At 34.8% G+C, this 22,415-nt stretch overlaps 1 protein-coding gene across 2 annotated transcripts in view; it reads left to right on the top strand.

The window, feature by feature from the left end:
• LOC113517848 (adenylate cyclase type 6) overlaps positions 1-22,415 on the top strand; it is a 337,672-nt gene that overhangs the window by 117,615 nt on the left and 197,642 nt on the right. For both annotated transcript variants that reach the window (XM_052895423.1, XM_052895422.1), the window contains exon 3: positions 10,912-11,112. In XM_052895423.1, the coding sequence (XP_052751383.1) occupies positions 10,912-11,112 (201 nt within the window). The remainder of the gene's footprint in view (positions 1-10,911; positions 11,113-22,415) is intronic.

Genomic DNA, 22,415 nt, shown 5'->3' with positions numbered 1-22,415 from the left:
AAGTCGACACCCCCCTCGCACAACATATTGCAGACAGAAAGAACCCTCGACACGTTGTACTGCATTTTTATTCGGCTACAACGCATAGAATTTATCAATTTCGTATTTTGATCACATCTGAGGCTTTCGTGTACAAGTAAGTTATTTATATAGAAAATTTCGGTGCAAAGGATACACCCTTCACGTGATTTTTTTTTTTACAACATAGTGGGCAAACGAGCATGCGGCTCACCTGATGGTAAGTGACTACCGCCGCCCATGGTCACCCACAACACCTACGGCATTGCAGGTGTGCTGCCGGCCTTTTAAAAAGGAATATGCTCTTTTCTTGAAGGTTATGTTGTCGTATCGGTTCGGAAATACTGCTGCTGGAAGTTGATTCCAAAGAGTGGTTGTGCGTGGGAGAAAGTGCCTTGAAAAACGCACGAAAAAAGATTGGTTTAGTAAAAATACCTATTTAATATGAAGTTCAAGAAATAATGTTGCAGGGAATAATTAATATAATATATATTTTATTGACGTTTATCTAAAATTAAAGATTGTATTTGAAATACGAATAATTTTAATATGAGTACAGCCGATTGGAAAACCATTTTAGCGGGAAATAGCGAACTAAGTATTGATTAATATTATCGTACTAATAAAATAAAATTGTTTGTCGAATTTATTTTAAGTATATCTACCCTCCAACAATAATCATAATATTGTTTGGTATACAAATTGGAGATCTGTAATTGGCTAAATGTATGCTGTGAATATAATATTTTTTAATTATTCTAGTAATAAACTGTTGATTTCAAATGTAATATTAAAATAAAAAAAAAAGAAAGTAACGGAACAATGTCTGTTCATTTTTTTTTATACCACAAAGGTGGCAAACAAGCACAAAGCTCGTTTGATGGTAAACATTCACTGTAGCCTATGGACGCCTGCAACATTAGGGGTGTCACGTACACGTTGCCGACTCTGAGGAAACCTCAATATAGCCCTTTTGTAGAACCATAAGAGATATTTAAATAAAAAAAAAAAATATGTGAAAAAAGAAATAAAAAAAAAAAACAATATTAATCTGTCTATATATTTATTTTGATATTACAAAATTACTGCACCAAATTGGATACGGTTTTACTTAAACACTAGTGTATGTTTTTCCGGATACGCCATTTATAAGTGGCCTATTTCATTGGTATTTCTATATTTGATATCCACGCATACGAAGCAGCGGGCTAAAAGCAAGTACTTTATAAATACAATATTAAACTTTTGAATTATATTAAGTTAGATAATTGGTGGGCCATCCGGTGCTCTGATAGCTCCGGGATAAGTCCTGTTTTGGACATTGTTATCTATTTCACTTTCGTATGATTATCCCTGGATAAAGCCAAAGTTAACATGACAGTTAATTAAAATGTCTAACAGTACCGATTTGGTCCTACTGTTTTTTTTTATTTCAGAAAAAAGGAAAGATTATTTGTCCCATGTTTTTTTTGTGCTATGTTTCAAGAGATTACGTCACCAAATTAATTTTTGTTTTTAATATTTTATACGATAATGTTTTTTTTTTTATTGTTTTCAAAAAACGAATTCGCATGCTTAATTTAAATGTTTTAACTCTAATCTACCTACGAAATAACTCGACATTTATTGTTGTTGTTATTATTAACATTTCCCTTCACTGCTCTGCTCCTATTGATCGTAGCGTGATGAATAGTACTATAACCTATCCAGGAGTATGAAGAATAATTGTACCAAGTTTTGTTAAAATCCGTCGAGTAGTTTTTGTTTTTATAACGAACATACACACAGATAGACAAAAATTTTACTGATTGCATTTTTGGCATCAGTATCGATCACCAATCACCCCCTGATAGTTATTTTGGAAATATATTTCATGTACAGAATTTACCTCTATACAGATTTATTATAAGTATAGATTACATCAGTGAATAAATTAATGAGTATAATTGATTCAATGGTGTCAGTATACATCTATGGGGGGAAAGGGATTGTTAGGAATGGAGTTTGATTGCTAGCAATATGCCCCATTAGGTCGACCTCCACGTGGTTCCCTCTGGTGACCATCGTGAACAATTCTTATTGATTCGTCACGATGGGCTAACTGACCTGCTTCATCCTCACCTATCATCCCTCACTGGTGCCCCGCCGATGTATACCAATAGCGTGGGTGGGGTTCAGTTTCATTCCATTATCAACCACTAAAAAAATTACAGTTTTTTAAAATAGTATATAGCCTGTATTACTTGCTGATAATGTAGCTTTTTATATGCGAAAGAATTTTTAAAATCGATTGAGTAGTTTTTTATATATTCATTACAAACCACTTACATATATATATATATATATATATATATATATATATATATATATATATATATATATATATATATATATATATATATATATATATATATATATATATATATAGACTTTGCCTGTAAGCTGAAAGTTAGTAGCCTGTCTTTATATTAAGCAAAGATGAAAGAAAGAAACAGAGAAGAAGATTGTTGATTAGATTAATGATCTCATTGCTAATAAATATACCCTATTAAGTCGACTTCCATGCAATCTCTCACTTAGAAGCCATCGTAGTGAATGTTTGGTAAATTGATCTAACATCGTTCCCATCTTTCTTTATAGATACCTTGCCAATACATACCAATAGCGTAGGTGAGGTCTTATTTCATTAAAAACATAAAGGTAATGTAATGAAAGATCTTTGATTCCATATGATTGGATATTTTTTTTTATACAACTTAGAATGGCAAACAAGCTGAGGGCCCACCTGATGTAAAATGGTAACCGTCGACTATAGACATGAGCAGTACCATGGACATAACAGAGTATACTGTTTCGTCCATGATACCCCCCATGCGTTGCAATTCCTGAGGACTCAGGTGTTATTCCTCTGTACCCAGTAAATTCACGTCATATCCCACCCTTCAAATCGAAACACAGCCATGCAAACACAACTGCTTCACGGTAGAAACACGGATGGGACAGAGGTATCCAAGCAATCGACTTTTGTACAAAGTCTCCCTCTGGTTCATCAGTCCATCTCTTTCTGTTCTTATTACATGTAATGAAATAAGAATATCCGACATCCTGCAAATGTAAAACCTGTTTAATTAAATCAATCTTGTTTAATTACGTGTATCTATCGTTCGCCTGTGGATCTACCACGAAACGTAATTCCCATATTATAAAGGTTTCGTACGTCTAAATCGTCCAATTAAGCCTGTAGGCGGAGATCGATATTGTTCGATATTAACTCTTCCATAAAGCTTTCCAAACCATCAAAATTGATAGCAATCACTATGATGTAATGTAATGTTCTTTTAATAGATAAGAAAGGAACAGTAATGCTGTCTGAACTATTAATTCATGATGTCAGTGTATCAGAGAAAGATAACATTAAAATCAGAACAAACTTACCAATAAAAAGATTTCAGGGAGCACCACATATGGGTCGACCTAACAGACTAGAGATATTGTTAACAATAAGACAGTTGTTCCGTTATTTATTTATATTATAATAATCCTCTGTCCCTAATTTTAGTAGGTTGAACGCATGAACGAATGCAAATTCGTGTTTCGTTCGTCTCAGATTTTACGAACAAATTTTCACAGTAGACAAATGTACAATATTTGGGAAAACACGCTCCTTGTTGTTTGCTAATTGCTTTTGTGTAGTTATTGTGATTCAAAACATTCAATAATATAATTTGAAATTGGAATGAACATAACTTTAAACGATATGAAACAGAATCGTTCGTTGCATTTAAATGTTTCATTGGAGTTCAAATTAATTGGATCGAGTCAAATTCCATTTTTAATTATACTAGTGGTCGCCCCGTGGTAGAAATTCGACCATAACATAAATTATAAAAAATGAATGTATTATGGTTGTGTTTGACATTCAGCAAGACTATAGACAAATAATATTAAGGACAAATTATATTAATCTATTCTCAATTTGACCACAGATTTGAACAATAAACAAAAAAAAGCGTATACGACGCGTGTGTGTGTGTCAAATACATGGTAGTGTGTGTAATTTTTTTTTTATTACTTTAATGTGTTTTTATGCACTAATTAAAAAAATATATTAACATTCTGTCCTTCTTCTCTATATAAACTATAAGTGTGCCAAATTTCATACTTCTCTGTCCGCGCAATTTTCGTAGAAAGGGGTACAAAATGTTTGTTTCAGGTATTAAAATATATATGTTTCTCAATTGCACGAGGGAATTGGATTGTTTAAATGATTATACGGTAGCTTAGAGGGAAAGTAAGGGTGTGTTCATACGGAGGAACATACACAGGTAGATATTATTTGCATCATTAGCATTCTTTAGCCAGTAAACTAAATTTGCAACGACGAGCTATAAGAATTGTCGATGATCCCAGGCTCACAAGCGGTATCGAACCCTTAAGTCTTAAGAGAGATTTCGCCTCACTCTGCGTATTCTACCGCTTGCACAACGGATTGTGCTCAGAGGATTTATTCAGTATGATGCCTACGGCTACTTTCTATCATCGTGCGGCTCGCCATCGACAGGGAGTTCACCCTCATACCTAACAGCCTAAATGGTCGCGTACAACGCGGTTTCGGAGATGTTTTCTTCCACGAACACTCAGGTTATGAAATGAGCTCCCTGCCGAGGTTTTCCTAAGAGACTACAGCATGGGGTTCTTCAAAAACGGGGTAAAGAGGTTTCTTCAGGGTCGGCAACGCGCGCGTAATACCTCTGGTATTACAAGTGTTTACAGGCTACGGTAATCGGTTACCATCAGGTGGGCCGTATGTTTGTTTGCCACCTCAACAGTGTAAAAAAAAAAACTAAATTTATTTCCAAAGAAATATAGATTGAAAAATACAGTATCATAGAATATTTTTTGTTACAATAACACCAGAGAGAACGTTATTCTTTCACGGCTGATAAGATTTGATAACATCGTAGCAACGTAATTATTGTTTTATCTATATAAATATTTACGTACCTTTTTAAGTATAACAAATATTGGTCAATACATATCGCGTATAGAGACAACACGAATAACAAATACAAGTGAACATAAAGATAGTGTGTAGCCAACGCGGTGTTCTCTTACGGCAAACAAATATTCTTTGGAGGATAAAACTCGGAATCGTATTTACAGTCGATAGAATCTATTTTTTATTATAAACACTAGCGATCCGATCCGGTTTCGCACGAGTAGACAGAATTTTCAAGACAGAACAATTCAACTGATCGGTTATTTTATAGCATTTTATATGTGATTCTTTAGACTGATATAAGTTCTTGTGTTTATGAACAGATTGAAATAAAACAAACACTAAATGTTAAATGGAGCAAACTGCAACTCACTAGTGAAAACCACATTCAAATCGGTTAAGCCGTTTCTGAGATTAGCGTGCACAAATCTACAGATAAAGAGACAAAAATTCTAAAAATCCTTTTTTTGCGTTCATAAAGCTTTTAATAGTTTTTCTTATATATCTTCCATGTACAGCCAGATAAAGGTTTCTAATGCCGTAAGGCCGTAAAAATATCTTAGTATTAACCTACGGATACTTTCTATTTAATTAATAAGGTCAAACCCACGTGATATAGAAGCTAGTAATTATGTGAATACATGCAAAAAATCGCAGCCCTGTGTGGTCCCGGCATAGAATAGGCCACCGCTTCCTTTCCCGTAAGTGTCGTAAGACGCGCCTAAGGGAGGGCGAGGGATGAACAGCAGCGTCCTTCTTTAAAGCCTAACTGCAGTTGCGAATTCGCCTGCCAAGCGTGGCAACTACTGGCAAAACTCCCCAAGAAGGAGGCCTATGTTCAGCAGTGGACAGTTGAACGCTATCATCATCATATATGATGATGATGATGACAAAAAATAAAAATTACAGTCATCACGAAGTATAGTGACAAAAGAGAAATTTTTTATACAACTTAGAATGGCGGACAAGCTGACGGCCCACCTGATGGAAAGTGGTAACCGTTGCCTATAGATATGAGCAGTACCATGGACATAACGAAATATACTGCGTCGCCCATAATACACCTCATGTGTTGCTGTGCCTGAGGATTAAAGTATTATGCTCCTGTAATTTCGTTTTGGAAATAATTATATTCAGAACACGGAATCGTGTATGTTTAAACAGATTTCGCTTCTAACAAGCATTTTTTACTTAAAAAGACGGCAAATCCAGTCGTTCCGTAATTTATATGGGATATTATACCAGAAGGAGACTTTGTATAAAAGTCGATTGCTTGGGTACCTCTGTCCCGTTCGTGTTTCTACCGTGAAGCAGTTGTGTTTGCATGGCTGTGTTTCGGTTTGAAGGGAGGGATATGGCGGGAATTTACTGGGTACAGAGGAATATCATTTGAGTTCTCAGGAATGGCAACGCATGGGGGGTATTATGGGCGTAACAGTATACTCTGTTATGTCCATGGTACTGCTCATGTCTATAGGCGACGGTTACCACTTTTCATCAGGTGGGCTGCCAGCTTGTTTGCCATTCTAAGTCGTATATAAAAAAAAATATCAATGGGACAAATGTAAATCCATAATAAAAACAACTAACAAAATCGGAAAAAAGTCTTTTTTATTTATAAATCTCTACATATGGCGTGGCCTTAGTTCTCAGGTAAAGTAACGGATGCGGGGTACCCTAATAGGGTACCATGTCATCGCAATGTGCTTAGTTAGCTATCCATCACCTTTGCCTTGTTTTTTTTATTTGAATTTGTTTTAATTGTTGATGACAGTCAAAACAAATTCAAATCATTTTGATTCAAATAAACATTGATTACAAGCACTTTCAAATCATCATTTATATATATATATATATATATATATATATATATATATATATATATATATATATATATATATATATATATATATGTATAAGTACACATATATTTATTTAAATATACTATGTCTAAATTTACATGACCATTAAAAAGCCCATGCATGATCGACTAACACCATGCACGATTGTTATCAAGAATCCGTCTCTAGATTTCAGCAATGGCAAAAGTCAAGCCGTTCGTAATACAGCGAGGTCACGCCTCGCATCTGACGCCATCTCGTCTGCCCCAACTTCTGCTACATACACAAATGTACTGTATATTGATCTTGAAACTATTTTAGGCGCACAGGTCAAGTTTTGTCCTCGTGCGAGGTTCACATGAATAAAGTATGAGAGGGAAATTTGGTTGTCTAGTATTGAGTATGTGAAGGTTATTTATTATTCTATGACAATACTATTTCCGTATTGTCTATGATTTTATCGACAATAACAGCGAGAAAAATATATTAAAAATATGTACAATTTAATTTGTGTACGAAACATCTCATCTTTTGTTTAGTATTAATAATTAACACTTCAGCTGCCCGCTAACAACATGCTTTCAAACTGCATTGGGTTGACTGGAGGAGATCTCTGTCAGAGACAAGTCCATCCTTGTTCACGATATTTATAAATGCATTAACAATGTAATTTACAAGTGCAATAAAGAGTATATATAATAATATGTAGGTAGTATGGAGTTATTTAAATTTAGCTGTGACGTAATTGAGTGCCTTGAGCAGGTCAGGGTTACTAAAATGACAGATGTCTCACTCACTGGGTTATTGAGTTTCTTAAAATATAGTTAAGCGCAATGATTACTGACTTATCCGACATTCTCGTAAACGGATGCTGACTGTAAGGACTGCTCTGTTCTGGTCGCTATAACCGATTTATTTTGTTAATTTGTTTTAATTATATATATTAAATTTTATGAGTTGTTACCACTTAGAAATTTGTATTTACACAAATTCATAGTTTCTGTAGTTAAACTTTTTGAAAACAACAGCTGAGTTTCGTGCTCATTCTTCTTGCCTGAAATTGCATTCTGAATAGGCGGTGGAATAAGGAAAAAATAACTATTTAAAAATGCTTAAATTAAAGTTTACTTGAATAAAAATATTTCATTGTTTATTTCTTTATTTATGATTAAAATAGCTGTTTTTTATGAAGCTACTGACAACTACTCGTTGTAAATCGAGTACCAAAACAATGACATAATCTAAAATATGGTATAATATGCGTTCTAAATGTAAATACGTTGTAAAGATTATTTCCATTTTGCATATTCATACATATTACGGTAACCCAAAGTCCGAGAAAGTAAAGAAAGATGAAAGACTCGACTATCCAATATACGACACCGATATAGTATGCAAACATTTTTCTATCCTCTCTTTGTGGGATTATTTACACATTAGAGCACGAGAATTACTATTTTTACATTAAATATTTGGATGTTTGACTTACACGTTCGATTGATTGATGTTTGATAATCCAAAGTCCTATTTTATCCTTTAGACAAATTTACGTAAGTATATATTTTAGTTTATCATCAAAATACGTAACGACCTTCATTCCAAAGTAAACATAAAAGGATTTCTCTCAGCAATTATGCCGCCTTGTTGAATTCACGAGTGTGTCCATTGTAATTGTACGTCTTCTTTTATTCTCTATTCTATAATCCAAATAATGTGTACTTATTTACTTTTATTCTGATTTATTCGTCAAGTTTTGGTCGTGCAGTATCTATGATGTGAGTTTTGATATTAAATTTAGGTAAATTAAAAGTACTTCCATAAAAAAAATCAAAGTAAAAGTCCTATATAAAACATAACATATTTTTTAAGAATGATGACAACAATGTAAAACACAAAGAATTGAAAATATTTGTGTAAGGAAATAGAATTCGCAAGAATCAGGATTTACGTTTTACAAGAAATGAACAACAGGATTTTGCTCAAGTAAACTCTATCGATGGACTGGACATAGCCCAGGAGCTGAGGACTAATGGATTGAACATAGGAATTGAAATCCCAGGAACTAAGGACTAACAATATAACCATAGTAATTATTTCCCAATTAATTTGTCAATAGGCCAATTGACCTGTCAAGAGGGCAGAAGAAGGACTATTAGTAAGTTGGACTATTCGTTCCATTGCTGGCAGTGTACTAGGTCGACTTCCCCGTAGTACCGCCTGGAAACCATGTGCTGAATTTCAATTGCATTCATCACGATAGACTAATTGACCTACATTTTCACCTTCATCTATGATCTGTCACTGGTGTCCCGCCAGCGTATACTATGAGTACAGGGTTACCATTCCATTATCATCCATTAAAAAAACTGGCTTCGCTTCTACTTCATCTGTATCTCCACTAGTTAGCTATTGGATACCATCGTAAATCAATAGCTATAAAAGTGACACCCTAAAATATATGAAACAAGATAATATTGTCATTTAAAACTTTTAGACTATTTATCATAATATGACAAATGAAACCGCATAATATGTGCGTATCAGTTGACATCATAACGCTTTTTGCTTCGCCATTAGAAAACACCCTATCTTATTTTACAGAGACACCTTTAAACCGACTCGCTCCCGCACCAATGAATGCAAAATGTAATTCGCTTGAAGTGGCCTTTTAACCCCAGATTTTCGGAGTCAAATTAATTAAGTAAATTATAAATTGAGAAGCAGCTATTACTGCGAGGCGGTGCGGCGCTCGCTTGTTGCACTGATCACGCCCACGACCACGCTCTCGAACACGTCTATTATTAGTGAATATACCTACTGGTGATAATTAACAAGCTGTGAGAAAGGATTTGATAACGTTACACGCTCATTACACAATTTCTATAGTCAATTTAGCTGATGCTCGTGTTTTATTTACTTGTTTATTTTTTTAATTTATATAGTAACAAATTAAAACGTTACATTTTTGTAATTGGTTTTTTCTAAAAAAAGTCATACAACATTTGTCGAATCATCATCATTATTATTTCAGCCATTATCCGTCCACTGCTGGGCATAGGCCTACCCCATAGACTGCCATAAAGAACGGTCCTGAGCCACCTGCATCCACTGACTCCCTGCAATGCATTTCAGGTCGTCATTCCAGCTAGGGGGGGAGGTCATCATTCCATCCAGAGCCAGGGGACTACAGATATCTTAAACCGCGGGATATCGTTAGGATAACACATAGGATCTATGAACTGATGGTATAAGGCAGGGGGAAATACAAAAGATGGCTATGGGTCGACGTGCAACGGCATAGCTGACCCCATATGCGAAAATAAGATAAGATAGGGGGGAGAGGTCGTCCTACACTGCATTTACTCATACGTGGTTGCCACTTAGGAACTTGTTGAATAATTATGATGAATTAAGACAATTAACATTCACAAGTTTTTGACCTATATAGATATAGTGATCATTTCTTTTATACTATTTTATTATCAACAGGCAAAAAACTATCGCGTACTAATTAAATTTAATTTATTTAACAGATTTTTACTTATTAACCGACTTTAAAAAGAAAGGAAGTTCTCATATCGGTTGTAGTTGTTTTTTATGTTTGTTACCTCATAACTAACTCAGTCGTAAACTAATTTCGAAAATTCCTTTTTATCTGAAAGGATATACTTATAGATTGGTCTCATAAAAAAATATCAAAATCAGTTTAGTATTTTAGTTTTTAAATGGAAATAAGTGGGTTTATCACAATTTAAGGATTGAAGGAACACAATATAAATTTAATATTGTGTTCCAAAATATAACATTAACTTAATTATGTAAATTCGTTTAATAACTTATCTTTCATAGTTTGCTTAAACTAATTCCTTGTTAATTACTTATATTACTAATTAATCCCTATTACATTTTACAGGTTTACCTTTACACTACTCGTTTTGTCCTTTAAAATATTTTCACCATTCGAACCTAACGAGACAGCCACCAAACAGCCTCACGCATGTTACCTGTAACCCTCACAAGAGCTGTCACTGATCGCACACCCTTACCCTGCAGGAAGCACTGCGCGGTCGCCGATGTGCCTCCTTGCGCTCGGCGGCGACCCCGGTGCGCGGCGCCGACGACTCCGGCCGCAGTACCCCCTCCGCAGCACACCGCGCCTCACCGTCCCCCGCAGACACCCCTGCACCCAAGAAATCCAACTGGGAGGTCATAGAGCACTTCTCCTCGAACCGTAGCAAGAAAAGTCCTACTACTGTGAGTACCTTTCACCTATTGCCCATTACCGCATGATGCATGCCAGCCAAACCACGGACGACGTTGGCATAACCGTTTCAGTTCTCTACCACATTACCAGAGGGAGACTTTGTACAAAAGTCGATTGCTTGGGTATCTCTGTGCTATTCGTGTTTCAACCGTGAAGCAGTTGTGTTTGCATGGCTGTGTTTCGGTTTGAAGGGTGGGATATGGCGTGAATTTACTGGGTACAGAGGAATAACACCTGAGTCCTCAGGAACGGCAACGCATGGGGGGTATCATGGGCGAAACAGTACACTTTGTTGTGTCCATGGTACTGCTCATGTCTATAGGCGACAGTTGCTACTTTCCATCAGGTGGGCCGTCAGCTTGTATGCCATTCTAAGTTGTATAACAAAAAAAATTAAATCTAAATTCAAGATAAATAAATATTGGTGATGATCATGATGAAATCAGCCATTACTGTCCACAGCTAAATATAGGCCTCCCCTAATAGGGGGAGGGGGGTTGCTTTTGACAGTTAGGCTTTCCTAATGTTTTAAGAGGGCTGCTGCTTATCAATCGACCATAGTTTCCGTAATCACCTCTTACTACACACGGGAAAGGAAGGAGTGGCATAATTTACGTCAGAATCACACGGTAAATATATATATATATATATATATATATATATATATATATATACGGATACGCTGCCGGGGCATCAGTGAGGGATGAAAAGGCAGGTCAGTTAGTCCATCGTGACGAATTCCACTAGAATTAACCACAACGGATTCCATGGGTAACCGCGTGGAGGTCGACCTGATAGGGTGTATTGCTAACAATGGGTCAATTAGTAACAATCCCTTTCCCCCCTGGAATCCACATATATTGTAATAGTTATCTACTTAGTTTGGTTTCGACGATTGTATTGTATTAAATTTCCAATATCATCTACGGCTATAGACAACAATATTTAGAGAACAAATTAATCCGCGTGACTGTGGTGTACTCACCCTCTGCCACGTTGATTTTTAATATGAATGCCGAAATACAAGCATCTCGATTATTACGTTCCACATAAAGCTGTCAGTCTGTACACGCCGCTCACTACGTCATTACGGATGATAGCTATGATCATATTTATGTTTACCTATCACATTCTTTTATACGTAGAAAGAGAAAGAAAGAAAGAAATAATTTAATCGAAGAAGCATGTACGTAGCAATTATATACCGTACATGTGAACAAAAGAAAAGCAATGAGCAACTTAAATTATATGGCATAAATCAATACGCTCCGCCCCTGTAGGTTTTCATACCTTTGAAGATTAGATTACTCCAGCTTATAAAACACGCTTGAAAACAACTGGGCGAGTTTCCAAACATATGCCGCGTATCGTTGCCAAAAAGCCATGAGATAGCTACCGTTAGTTCCAACAAACTACGAGCTTTAAAACTACGCCATCAACCTTTTCGGTGGAGTTTCAATTAAGTAATTAAAATATTGCTGAACCTTCTACGAATAACGTTAAAAGGCTGTAGTTCTTAGTGGTTGCGGTAAAATACGAATGCGAGGCCGTAGTCCACCCGTATCATGAGGGATTTTCCCATTTAAACTAGGTATAAAATACATAGGGACTAGATTAATCCATGCACTTACCAGAGTGAATTTATATACTAAATCTTTAAGTATGCACAGGTACGTCTGACCTACTCGTGTTTTTACCACCAAGTAACTTTTATCTACAATGATTTGATTTGAATTTATACAGATGCTGATACAGGGATTTTGTTTTATACATCTTAGAATGACAAATAAGCTGACAGCTCACTTGATGAAAAGTGGTAACCGTCGCCTATAGGCATGAGCAGTACCATGGATATAACAGTATACTGTTTCGCCCATGACACCTCCCATGCGTTGCCATTTCTGAGAACTAAGGTGTTATTCTTCTATACTCTCTAAATTCGCTTAATTATATTATTCCCATTGCAAGTTTGACGTAATAGAAATAGAAAAAATATCGCTGTCGCGTTGTAGAAATTATTCATACCTATAAATCCTTATCCAAATAAATTATTTTGTATTTAAAATTGTTTCAATACCTGCAGATTACTTTTTAAATTTTTCAAATCGTAGGTATATTCCATTTCAAAGATATTATGTTAAAAAGTCAGGTATAGATAAGGTGCCGCCCGCCGCCCGCGCCGTGTTGGCCGCGTGGCTGGCTAGCCAGTCATTGTAACGGTGCGGCAGGTAGGGGCGGACACATCTATGAAATAGGTAGCTAGGTAGGATCAGATAAAAATGTAAAGTGTTGGAAAAATGTCCACCCGTGCGAATCGGGGACGGGTCGCTAGTTTTTTAATATATTCGTTAGAAATTTGTATAATTTAATTTTTAAATTTAACTTTACAATATAATTTCTCCCATATACTGAGTAGTAAATGTGCATTATGGTAACCCTATTCACGCACACATGGATAAATAAGTTGACCTGTTTTTTCCGAAGCATAAGTATTGAAGGATTTATAGTAGTTTAGAAAAAAAACACGTTTGACACTTGATAATGGTGTGTGAGTGATGATCCAGAAAAAATATAAGATTCGCAATATTCCTTTGCCACAATCTCAAAGTGTAAGTTACGTATTTGACGTATCTGTTTACCAAAAAACCCCATCTTTCTTCAAAAGTGTTTTGGGCGAGTTTGTTACACGTGACCCGTGCAAACGGATCACGGCGCGATCTCAAACACAGGAATATGTTTACCATACCTTCCGGGCTTAGTAAATAGTGAAATGTTTAAAACAATTTTTATTGTCGCGAAAGAACTTTTTTGCTCCTTGATCATTTTTAAAGATAGGTAAATGAAATAGCTGAACGTTATTCGACATTTTGTATGAATCTAACTCAGTTGGGTGGTGTTTGGGAAACTATGTCGCATCTAAGTTTGGAGAGAAAGTTCTTTGTAAGTGATCATTTCCGGAACCGAAACATGGTTTACTGCTTACTGTATGTGGAATCTTTAAGTAGCACAGAAAGCTATGTACAGTGATATTCTCGGGATTAGAAAAGAAAATATAAAAATGAGAATATCAACACGAATATCATATTTATTATTACAATATTTATCATCATGTTTATTATGTTTGTAGCTTAATATTGTTAATTCTGCATCTACAAATACAAAGTATTAGTTCTTGTGTATTGAAAGGAACTAGCTTACAAGGCACAGGTTACCCTTATTTGTAAGCTAGGGCAAAAAACATGTAACTGTGCAACCCTATATTTGTTAATAAAGTTTATTATTATTATTATTAACCGGAGATTCGGATAGGTAAATAAACAAGAAAATTTTGGAGACAAAGTTCAGTCGTCGGCCATCTTTATTTTCCGTCTATCCTCATTTGTCCCGTCAATAGTCTGTCGTTTGTCTGTCGAATGTTTCAATAAGTATCCAGCGAGTCATCAAAGTGATCGATGTAGGTCAAGGGACTACCAACCAAACAACCAAATCCAACCAAAGGTAGCGAAAAGAGGTTTTCGAGATGGGGACCCTTATAGAGTGTACAATTTACTTATTTAAACCACAAAGGTGGCAAAGAAGCATACAGCTTATCTGATGGTAAACGATTACTGTAACCTATAGACGACTGCAACACTAGGGGTGTCACGTGCGCTTTGCTGACCCTGAAGAAACCTTAATGTACCCTTTACAATTAGCCATAACTTTTTTCTAGTCTGATACCCTGAACTGATTTCTCTTAGTATAGTTAATATACCTGAAGAAGGTAAAAGCCCTTAAAATAATATTAAAAAAAAAACTTGTTTCTAACCCTACTAAATACCTAGATTATTCAAATAGAAAGTCTGTTATTTAAATATACCTTCTAAAATGTTTGAGAAGACGCAACCGTGGCAACAATATAAATGATACATTAATTTAAATTTGAAATATGTTAATTATAACTGGAAGCATAAAGTTTACGTATTCAAAGGGTTACAAAGTTATGTCCACGGGTGGAGTTTTGAGATAAAAATTTACAAACGACTTATGAGTATCATAAATTATAAAACTAGACAGTTATGTTTGTAACAAGCTGGGCTCTTACAAACGTGCTACTTGACCTGGCAAACGTTGTTCTGTCATACAATTTGTTTAAATATACTCGTAATTGATTAGAAGACTGTCATCATTGTGTTCTCTTTTATTTGATATTTATATGTATGTATTAATATTGTATCTTTCATATATATATATATATATATATATATATATATATATATATATATATATATATATATATATATATATATATATATATATATATATATATTTATTTATTTATTTATTTACACTTTATTGCATCATTTATAAAATAGTAAATACATTTAACTGTAATAAGAAATGATACAAAAGGCGGCCTATTATATTATAATTATATATATATATATATATAATGATTTTTAATTTATGTAAATATTTATTTTAATTTCTGTTTTGCACTACTACTGCCCACTCACTACTTGCTATGCCACTGCGTTAGGTTGACTGGAAGAAATCTCTTTTAGAGATAAGTTCGCCTTTGCTAACATTGTTATTAACTTATTGTTGTAACTGTATGTTTTAGTGCAATAAATAATTTTTTTTTGGGTAGGGACACCTTAATCACCTAGATCTTATACCGACCAAATATACATAATAAATAAAAAAATTCATAAAAATCGGTCGACTCGTTTTGACCAGTAACGCCGTGACATTTTTATTTATACGTATATATTCTAAAACTAAAACCGTATAGGTCTCAAGCTTAGAATAATGGTAACTGATCCACGGATTGACAGCAGCGTCCCTCTTAAAATATCATCAAAAGCCAAACTGCGGTTGACAGGGGGGGGGGAAATAATTGTTAGTAATGGAGACTGAGAATCCTATTGCTAGCAATATACCCAACCAGGTCGACCTCCTCACGCTTCCCCCTGGAAACTATCATGGTTAACTCTTGATGAATTCATCATGATGGGCTATCTGGCCTGTTTTTATTCTCATCTATCACCATTCACTGGTGCTCCGCCAGCGTATCCCGTTAGCGCAGGCGGGGTTACCATACCATTTTCACCCAGCAAAAAAACTGCGGTTGACAATCCAAACGTGGCAACTAGTTACAAAACCTCCCTTATGCGTGAGGCTATACAGCTGAAATACTGAAATTAGTTGAGCTCGCTACATCGTTCACGCAGCAATTCTTTACAATTTATTTAATAGTAGTATGACACATTTTACCGTAGTTTAAATAGCTTGTATATCGAACTAGGAATAAACTTACTGCCGCACCAAATTTCCTCAAGACCGCAATCTATTTCTGACGCGTGCACTAGCGCCTCCTACGTACAATTTTATTATATGAACACATTTACCACTTTATTTCGTTTTTCCATAAAAGCGAAATGATTTGTTTTGATAAGGAAATTTCATTCCAATTTAAGAGTTTCCTCTCGTCGGTACAATTGATTTATGCAACTTTCTTCAGCCCCTTCTGCCCCAAATTAAATCCTTTACTCCCTGTATGGTGTGATATGTAGCTTTCCTTTTGTCTCGTTTAATTATTACTGGTTAGTCCCCTTTCGTCCCTCTTTCCATATTTTCTTCCAAGATATTATTAAGTTATAACCGTTTAAAATGATTTAATATAGGAGATATGAAGTCGTTTTGGTAATAAAGAATATTAAATTAATGTTACCTAACGAATAATGGGAGATTTTTTTCAAGAGAAGGTATTAAACAAATGAGTTGAGATCGGTCGTGGTCTTCTTAGCGCTCACTTACATCTAAAAGGAATCACTGTACAGAATTGTATGATTCTGTCCACTCCAGTAGAAATAAGTGTTACTGTTGTATTTTATCAGGCAGGTTTTTAAATTTATTTTGATATACAAATAAAATACAAATAAGATGTTTTTTATGCAACTTAGAATGGCAAACAAGCTGACGGCCCACCTGATGGAAAGTGGTAACCGTCGCCTTTGGACATAAGCAGTACCATGGGTATAAAAGAGTATACTGTTTCGCCCATGATACCTCTCCCCCCCATGCGTTGCCATTCCTGAGGATTAAGGTGTTATTCCTCTGTACCCTGTAAATTCATTACCATACCCACCCTTCAAACCGAAACACAGTCATGCAAACAACTGCTTCACGGTAGAAACACGAATGGGACAGTTTACCCTCTGGTAAATATGTATTTAAAAACATAAATAATAACGTAAAGAAAAAAAAAAATATGAAAATATAATATCAAATGTTGTTTAGATGCAAACAACATTTTAAACAGTGTATTGTTCCATTTTCCCTATAGCAAAGAAATCTCCAAACGTTTACGCGAAAAAAGATAAACCTTTATAGCAAAGGGTGAAAACGTCATTACATTGGAGACAAATACAATTTCAGTATATTATTACGCAATTTTGAAAAGTAAATTGTGTTGGTTTAGAGAGCATATATGCAATAAATGGCGCCACGTAAATTCTTGTCTATATTAAATTGTTGAAAAATGTTGTCTTATTGAAGGTTTACAATTTGTTTTGTCCATTTACCTAGTCCTATTGTGTCGTCCTATGATGAGGTAATGTCTATGTGGTCCTGGCATAGAATAGGCCACCCCTTCCTTTCCTATGAGTGTCGCAAAAGAGGACTGAGGGAGGACGAAGGATGGACAGCAGCGTTCCTATTAAAACATTTCTAAAGCTTACAACTACTGGAAATATATATATATATATATATATATATATATATATATATATATATATATATATATATATATATATATATATATATATATATATATATATATATATATATATATATATATATATATATATATATATATATATATTGTCTATTGTAAAAGATTGTTTTTAGCAAACACGCCTTTTAAAGAGTTTATTATTATTATATGTCTCGTCTGTCACCCATTAACATTATATAGATAATTAGAATGCCAATTGCTCCGATTCAAGAACTTTTTCGCCCCCACATTTACCAATCTATTCATACAAGCCCGTAATTACATAATATGAATAACCAGCGTTACGCGATTGGATATTTCTGTCGCAATTTTGGGTAAAAGTTTTATATTTGTGAAATGTTACAGAATTTTTTAGAGAAAAATATAATATATGTCGAAAATTTCGTGTACACTTTTCAACCGACTTCAAAAAGAGAGAAGTTGTATTTTTTTATGTTTGTTAACTCATAACTCCGTCAGTTGTAAACCAATTTGAAAAATTCTTTTTTATATGTATACATATAATTAAAGAATATATATAATATAATTAACTGAAAATCAGAGAAAGAGGTTATCGTCGACTATTCAAATACGAATTCGCAAGTACTTCGGCCACGTCATTCGGAATTAAAATTGTATGGAACGTCTAATTGTTCAAGGATCCGTACAAAGCAAGCGTTTTCGGGGTAGATCACCAACGCGATAGACTGACCTCATCAAAACGGCCACGCATCAGTCTATTGTGGAATGCTCTCTCTCGGCTGTGAGCAGAAATAGATGGAGACGCATTGCGAAGACCTCAATCGTGAAGGAGGGCCGTATCGACGATCCACTATCGTCATAAATGCCACGACTACTCTGTCAAGAATGTACGACTGAAGATATATATATATATATATATATATATATATATATATATATATATATATATATATATATATATATATATATATCTTTTTTTGTTGACCTAGAAATTTGATAAAATAGATTCAATAGTTTAATTTTTAACTCAAAATAACAGGTAATGTCACAATTGAAAGTTTTTTTTTATACACCATCTTTAATAATTGATATTCTTATCGTACAAACCGTACATCCTGGGGGGAAGGGATTGTTAGTAATGCGACCGCATTGCTAGCAATAAACCCTATAAGGTCGACGTCCTCGCGGTTCCCCCTGGAAACCATCGTGATTGGTTTATTGTTGAATTTGTCACGATGGACTAACTGATCGGCTTCACCCTCATCTATCATCCCTCACTGATGTCGCGTCAGCGTATACCAATAGCGCAGGCGGGTCTACCATTCCATTATCATCCATTAAAAAAAAATCGTACATCCTACTTCTAATGTAAACACGAAAGTTCATGAGGATGGATGGATCATTGTTACTCGTTGCTACGAAAATTTCGTAACGGATTTCAAAAGACATTTTGTATACGGATATGTTGTACTTTTTAAATTGATTCACGCAAACAAAGCCGCGGAATACAACTTACAGCATTATATAGACTCACAGAGTATACAAATCCATCATTTTAATAACATGAGCTTGACTTTTTTCGTCGTTTGCGTATGGTTAAAGTGAAGGAAATATTGTCAGTTTGGGAAAAACGAAAAGAACGCATCTGGCAATACTTTTTTAATCTACGTTTAATTTGGGATTTTTGTTTTTTAACATGTCAATCCCATAAAATCTAAACAAGTTATCTACTATTATAATTATGACTAAACAATACTACTTACTAATTCACTTAAGCACAAAGCAATTTTGGTAGTAGCAGCATGCATTATGCTCTGAACAATACCCACATCAAATTTATTAATATTAAATGTTTTTAAAAAAGTTTCTCTTTCCCTTCGGTTCCTATATTAATATATATATATTGCCAGCAATTTGCATATTCCGATATTCTGTACAATACCTAGATAATGTATAAAATAAATAATCTTTTATTTATTATTTAGGTATATTATGTAAATGAAATATTTATTTCATAGTTTGCGTAAGTATTCTATACAATAACGGACACGCAGTCGGCAATTGTTGATATTTTTTATAGAATATTTCAAAGAATAACGTAACCTAACGTAGTCGTAGAAATAAATATATATTATTTATCTATCATAACTCTGTACAACGCTGGTGGACTAGAAGATATTCTATACAACAAATACAATACATAATAAACAATATTCTGTACAAGTATTGTAAACATTACCTAGGATGTAATGGACAATAATATTCATAATATTTCATACATTAACTAGGCTGCCCGGGTATTCAATACATTGCCCATAGAATACACGAATTGTGGGTAATATATATATATATATATATATATATATATATATATATATATATATATATATATATAATAATTTAATACACAAGGCCATTTTTTCTTTTGATTTGAAGAACAACCGCATCGCACCCCCTCGATGCGACGTTGATAAGGGTCAGTTAGCACTTCTGTCATAATTGACTGAGCTACCAGCCCACGCCATTAGTCCAAGTACCCAAGTCAAGCGTTTACTTGTACACAAATTATTATTATACATATATTATTATTGGCAATCCGCCTGCCAAGCGTGGCAACTGGCAAAACTTCCCTTAAGGGTAAACCTTATGTCCATCAATGAACAGTTAATAATTTGCTTTCACGTTTATAATATCAGTAAGGATCGCCACGTTCGTAGAAAGCTTGTTTTTCTCTCTAAGAAACATAAAAAGCAAAACTATTTCTAGTCCAAAAAGAAATGTCTATTTTCACAAATTAACGAGCAAAAGACGAGCAAAAGTAGATTTAATTTTCAGCTTCATTTAACCTTTTCATCTACACGTTCCCAATGAAGGGACACATCAGTGAACTGTCAACGTGAATTCGAATTAAACTCGCAAATCTCCGCGTTCGCTGATGACAACTTTGATTGGAATGACGAAGTTTTCTTTGAGACACCACTAGAGGTCTTCTCGTCAAATTACTTGCAGTAACTAGTAAAGGAACTGTCATTACATTTGGCGAGTTTAACCCGTAGTGTTTACGTCGGGACCGATTTCGAACTTTCTTTTAATATAATTAACTAGCTTTTACCAGCAACATCTTACACGTGAATTATGGAAGACGAAATAAAATTTTAAATTTAATATCAATTTTTAAGTTAGAATCCGTCCAGAATACAACTATTAAACCCGTTTTCAATTGGTGCAGTCTTTTGAACGTTCTAATTATTTTTAAAAACAAAATTCAATTGAAATAAAAAAGTATTTTTAATTAAGTAAACTTACCTAGTAAAAATTACAACAATAATAACAAGAATTTTTGAATAGACATTCGGAATGTAATTTCAGCTGAGAAAAAAGGGCAAAAAACACAGCAATGTGTTTTTAACTAGTAGTTTTTGAAACAAAGGCGTCGATTCTGTGGCGCTATTTCTTTAAACCTATAACTACATCATCATCAGCCTTCAACTGTCCACTGCTGAACTCCCCTTGGGGGATGTTGCCAGTAGTTGCCACGCTTGGCAGGCAGGTTGGCAACAGCAGTTAGGCTTTAGAGATGTTTTAAGAGGAACGCTGCTGCCCATCACTCGCCCTCCCTTAATTGATTCTTACGACACCCACGGAGAAGGAATCGGTGGCCTTTTCTATGACAGCATCATATACACATAAAGAGACGTTTTCCTATTTTTGAAGTCTTAAAAAAATTACCAAAATATATTAAAATCTGAGAAGTGGTTTTAATATAACTTTTTCGCCAAATGAGCTCGGAAATTTACGAATATATGACATTCACACAATAAAAATCAATCATAAGTAACTTTTTTTACTTTCTTTCTTTACGAATTAGATTCACAATGTAATTCTCTCGCCGTTCAACACACTCAGTTATGAGTCAACACAATTTACGCTCGGTGTCGAATTAAAAGCACGCCCTCTATCTCTGTTAAGCTCGCACTTGATATAACCAACTTTCTGAATATTCATTGGAATCAAATTGTTTAAAATGAGAACGCTCGACTCGGAGCAAGTTCGTAAACGTAAACTTTTCAACGCAGTAACAAACTTCCGAAACTGGTTAGTGATAAGTTGTGCCTTGGAATTTTATTTGTGAAATTATTATTAGAATCGAACTTTTTTTGGATCCATTTTCATCATCAGGCTTTAACTGTCCACTGCTGAACGTAAGCCTGCCCTTAGGGGGGAGGGGATGTTTTAAAAGGTCGCTGCCCATTCCTCGTCTTCCCTTAGTCGCCTCTTACGACACCCACGGGAAAGGAAGGAATGTGCTATTCTATTCCACGAAAATACGACCAATTGGATCCATTCGTAGCACCATCATCATTTCAGCTCTTATCCGTCCACTGCTGGGCATAGACTTCCCCCATAAACTGCCATAAGGAACAGTCCTGAGCCATCTGCATGCACCGGCTCCTTGTAGTACATTTGAGGTTGTCACTCCATCTAGTGGGAGGTCGTCTTAAACTGCGTTCTCCCGTAATTGACTTCATTGCCAGCAGTCAAATGTGACCTTAA

The sequence above is a fragment of the Galleria mellonella genome, unplaced genomic scaffold (genome assembly GCF_026898425.1).
Source record: "Galleria mellonella isolate WM207_F2 unplaced genomic scaffold, CSIRO_AGI_GalMel_v1 utg28, whole genome shotgun sequence".
In the NCBI taxonomy this organism is placed as follows: Eukaryota; Metazoa; Arthropoda; class Insecta; order Lepidoptera; family Pyralidae; genus Galleria; species Galleria mellonella.
This window is presented reverse-complemented; position numbering and strand designations above follow the sequence as displayed.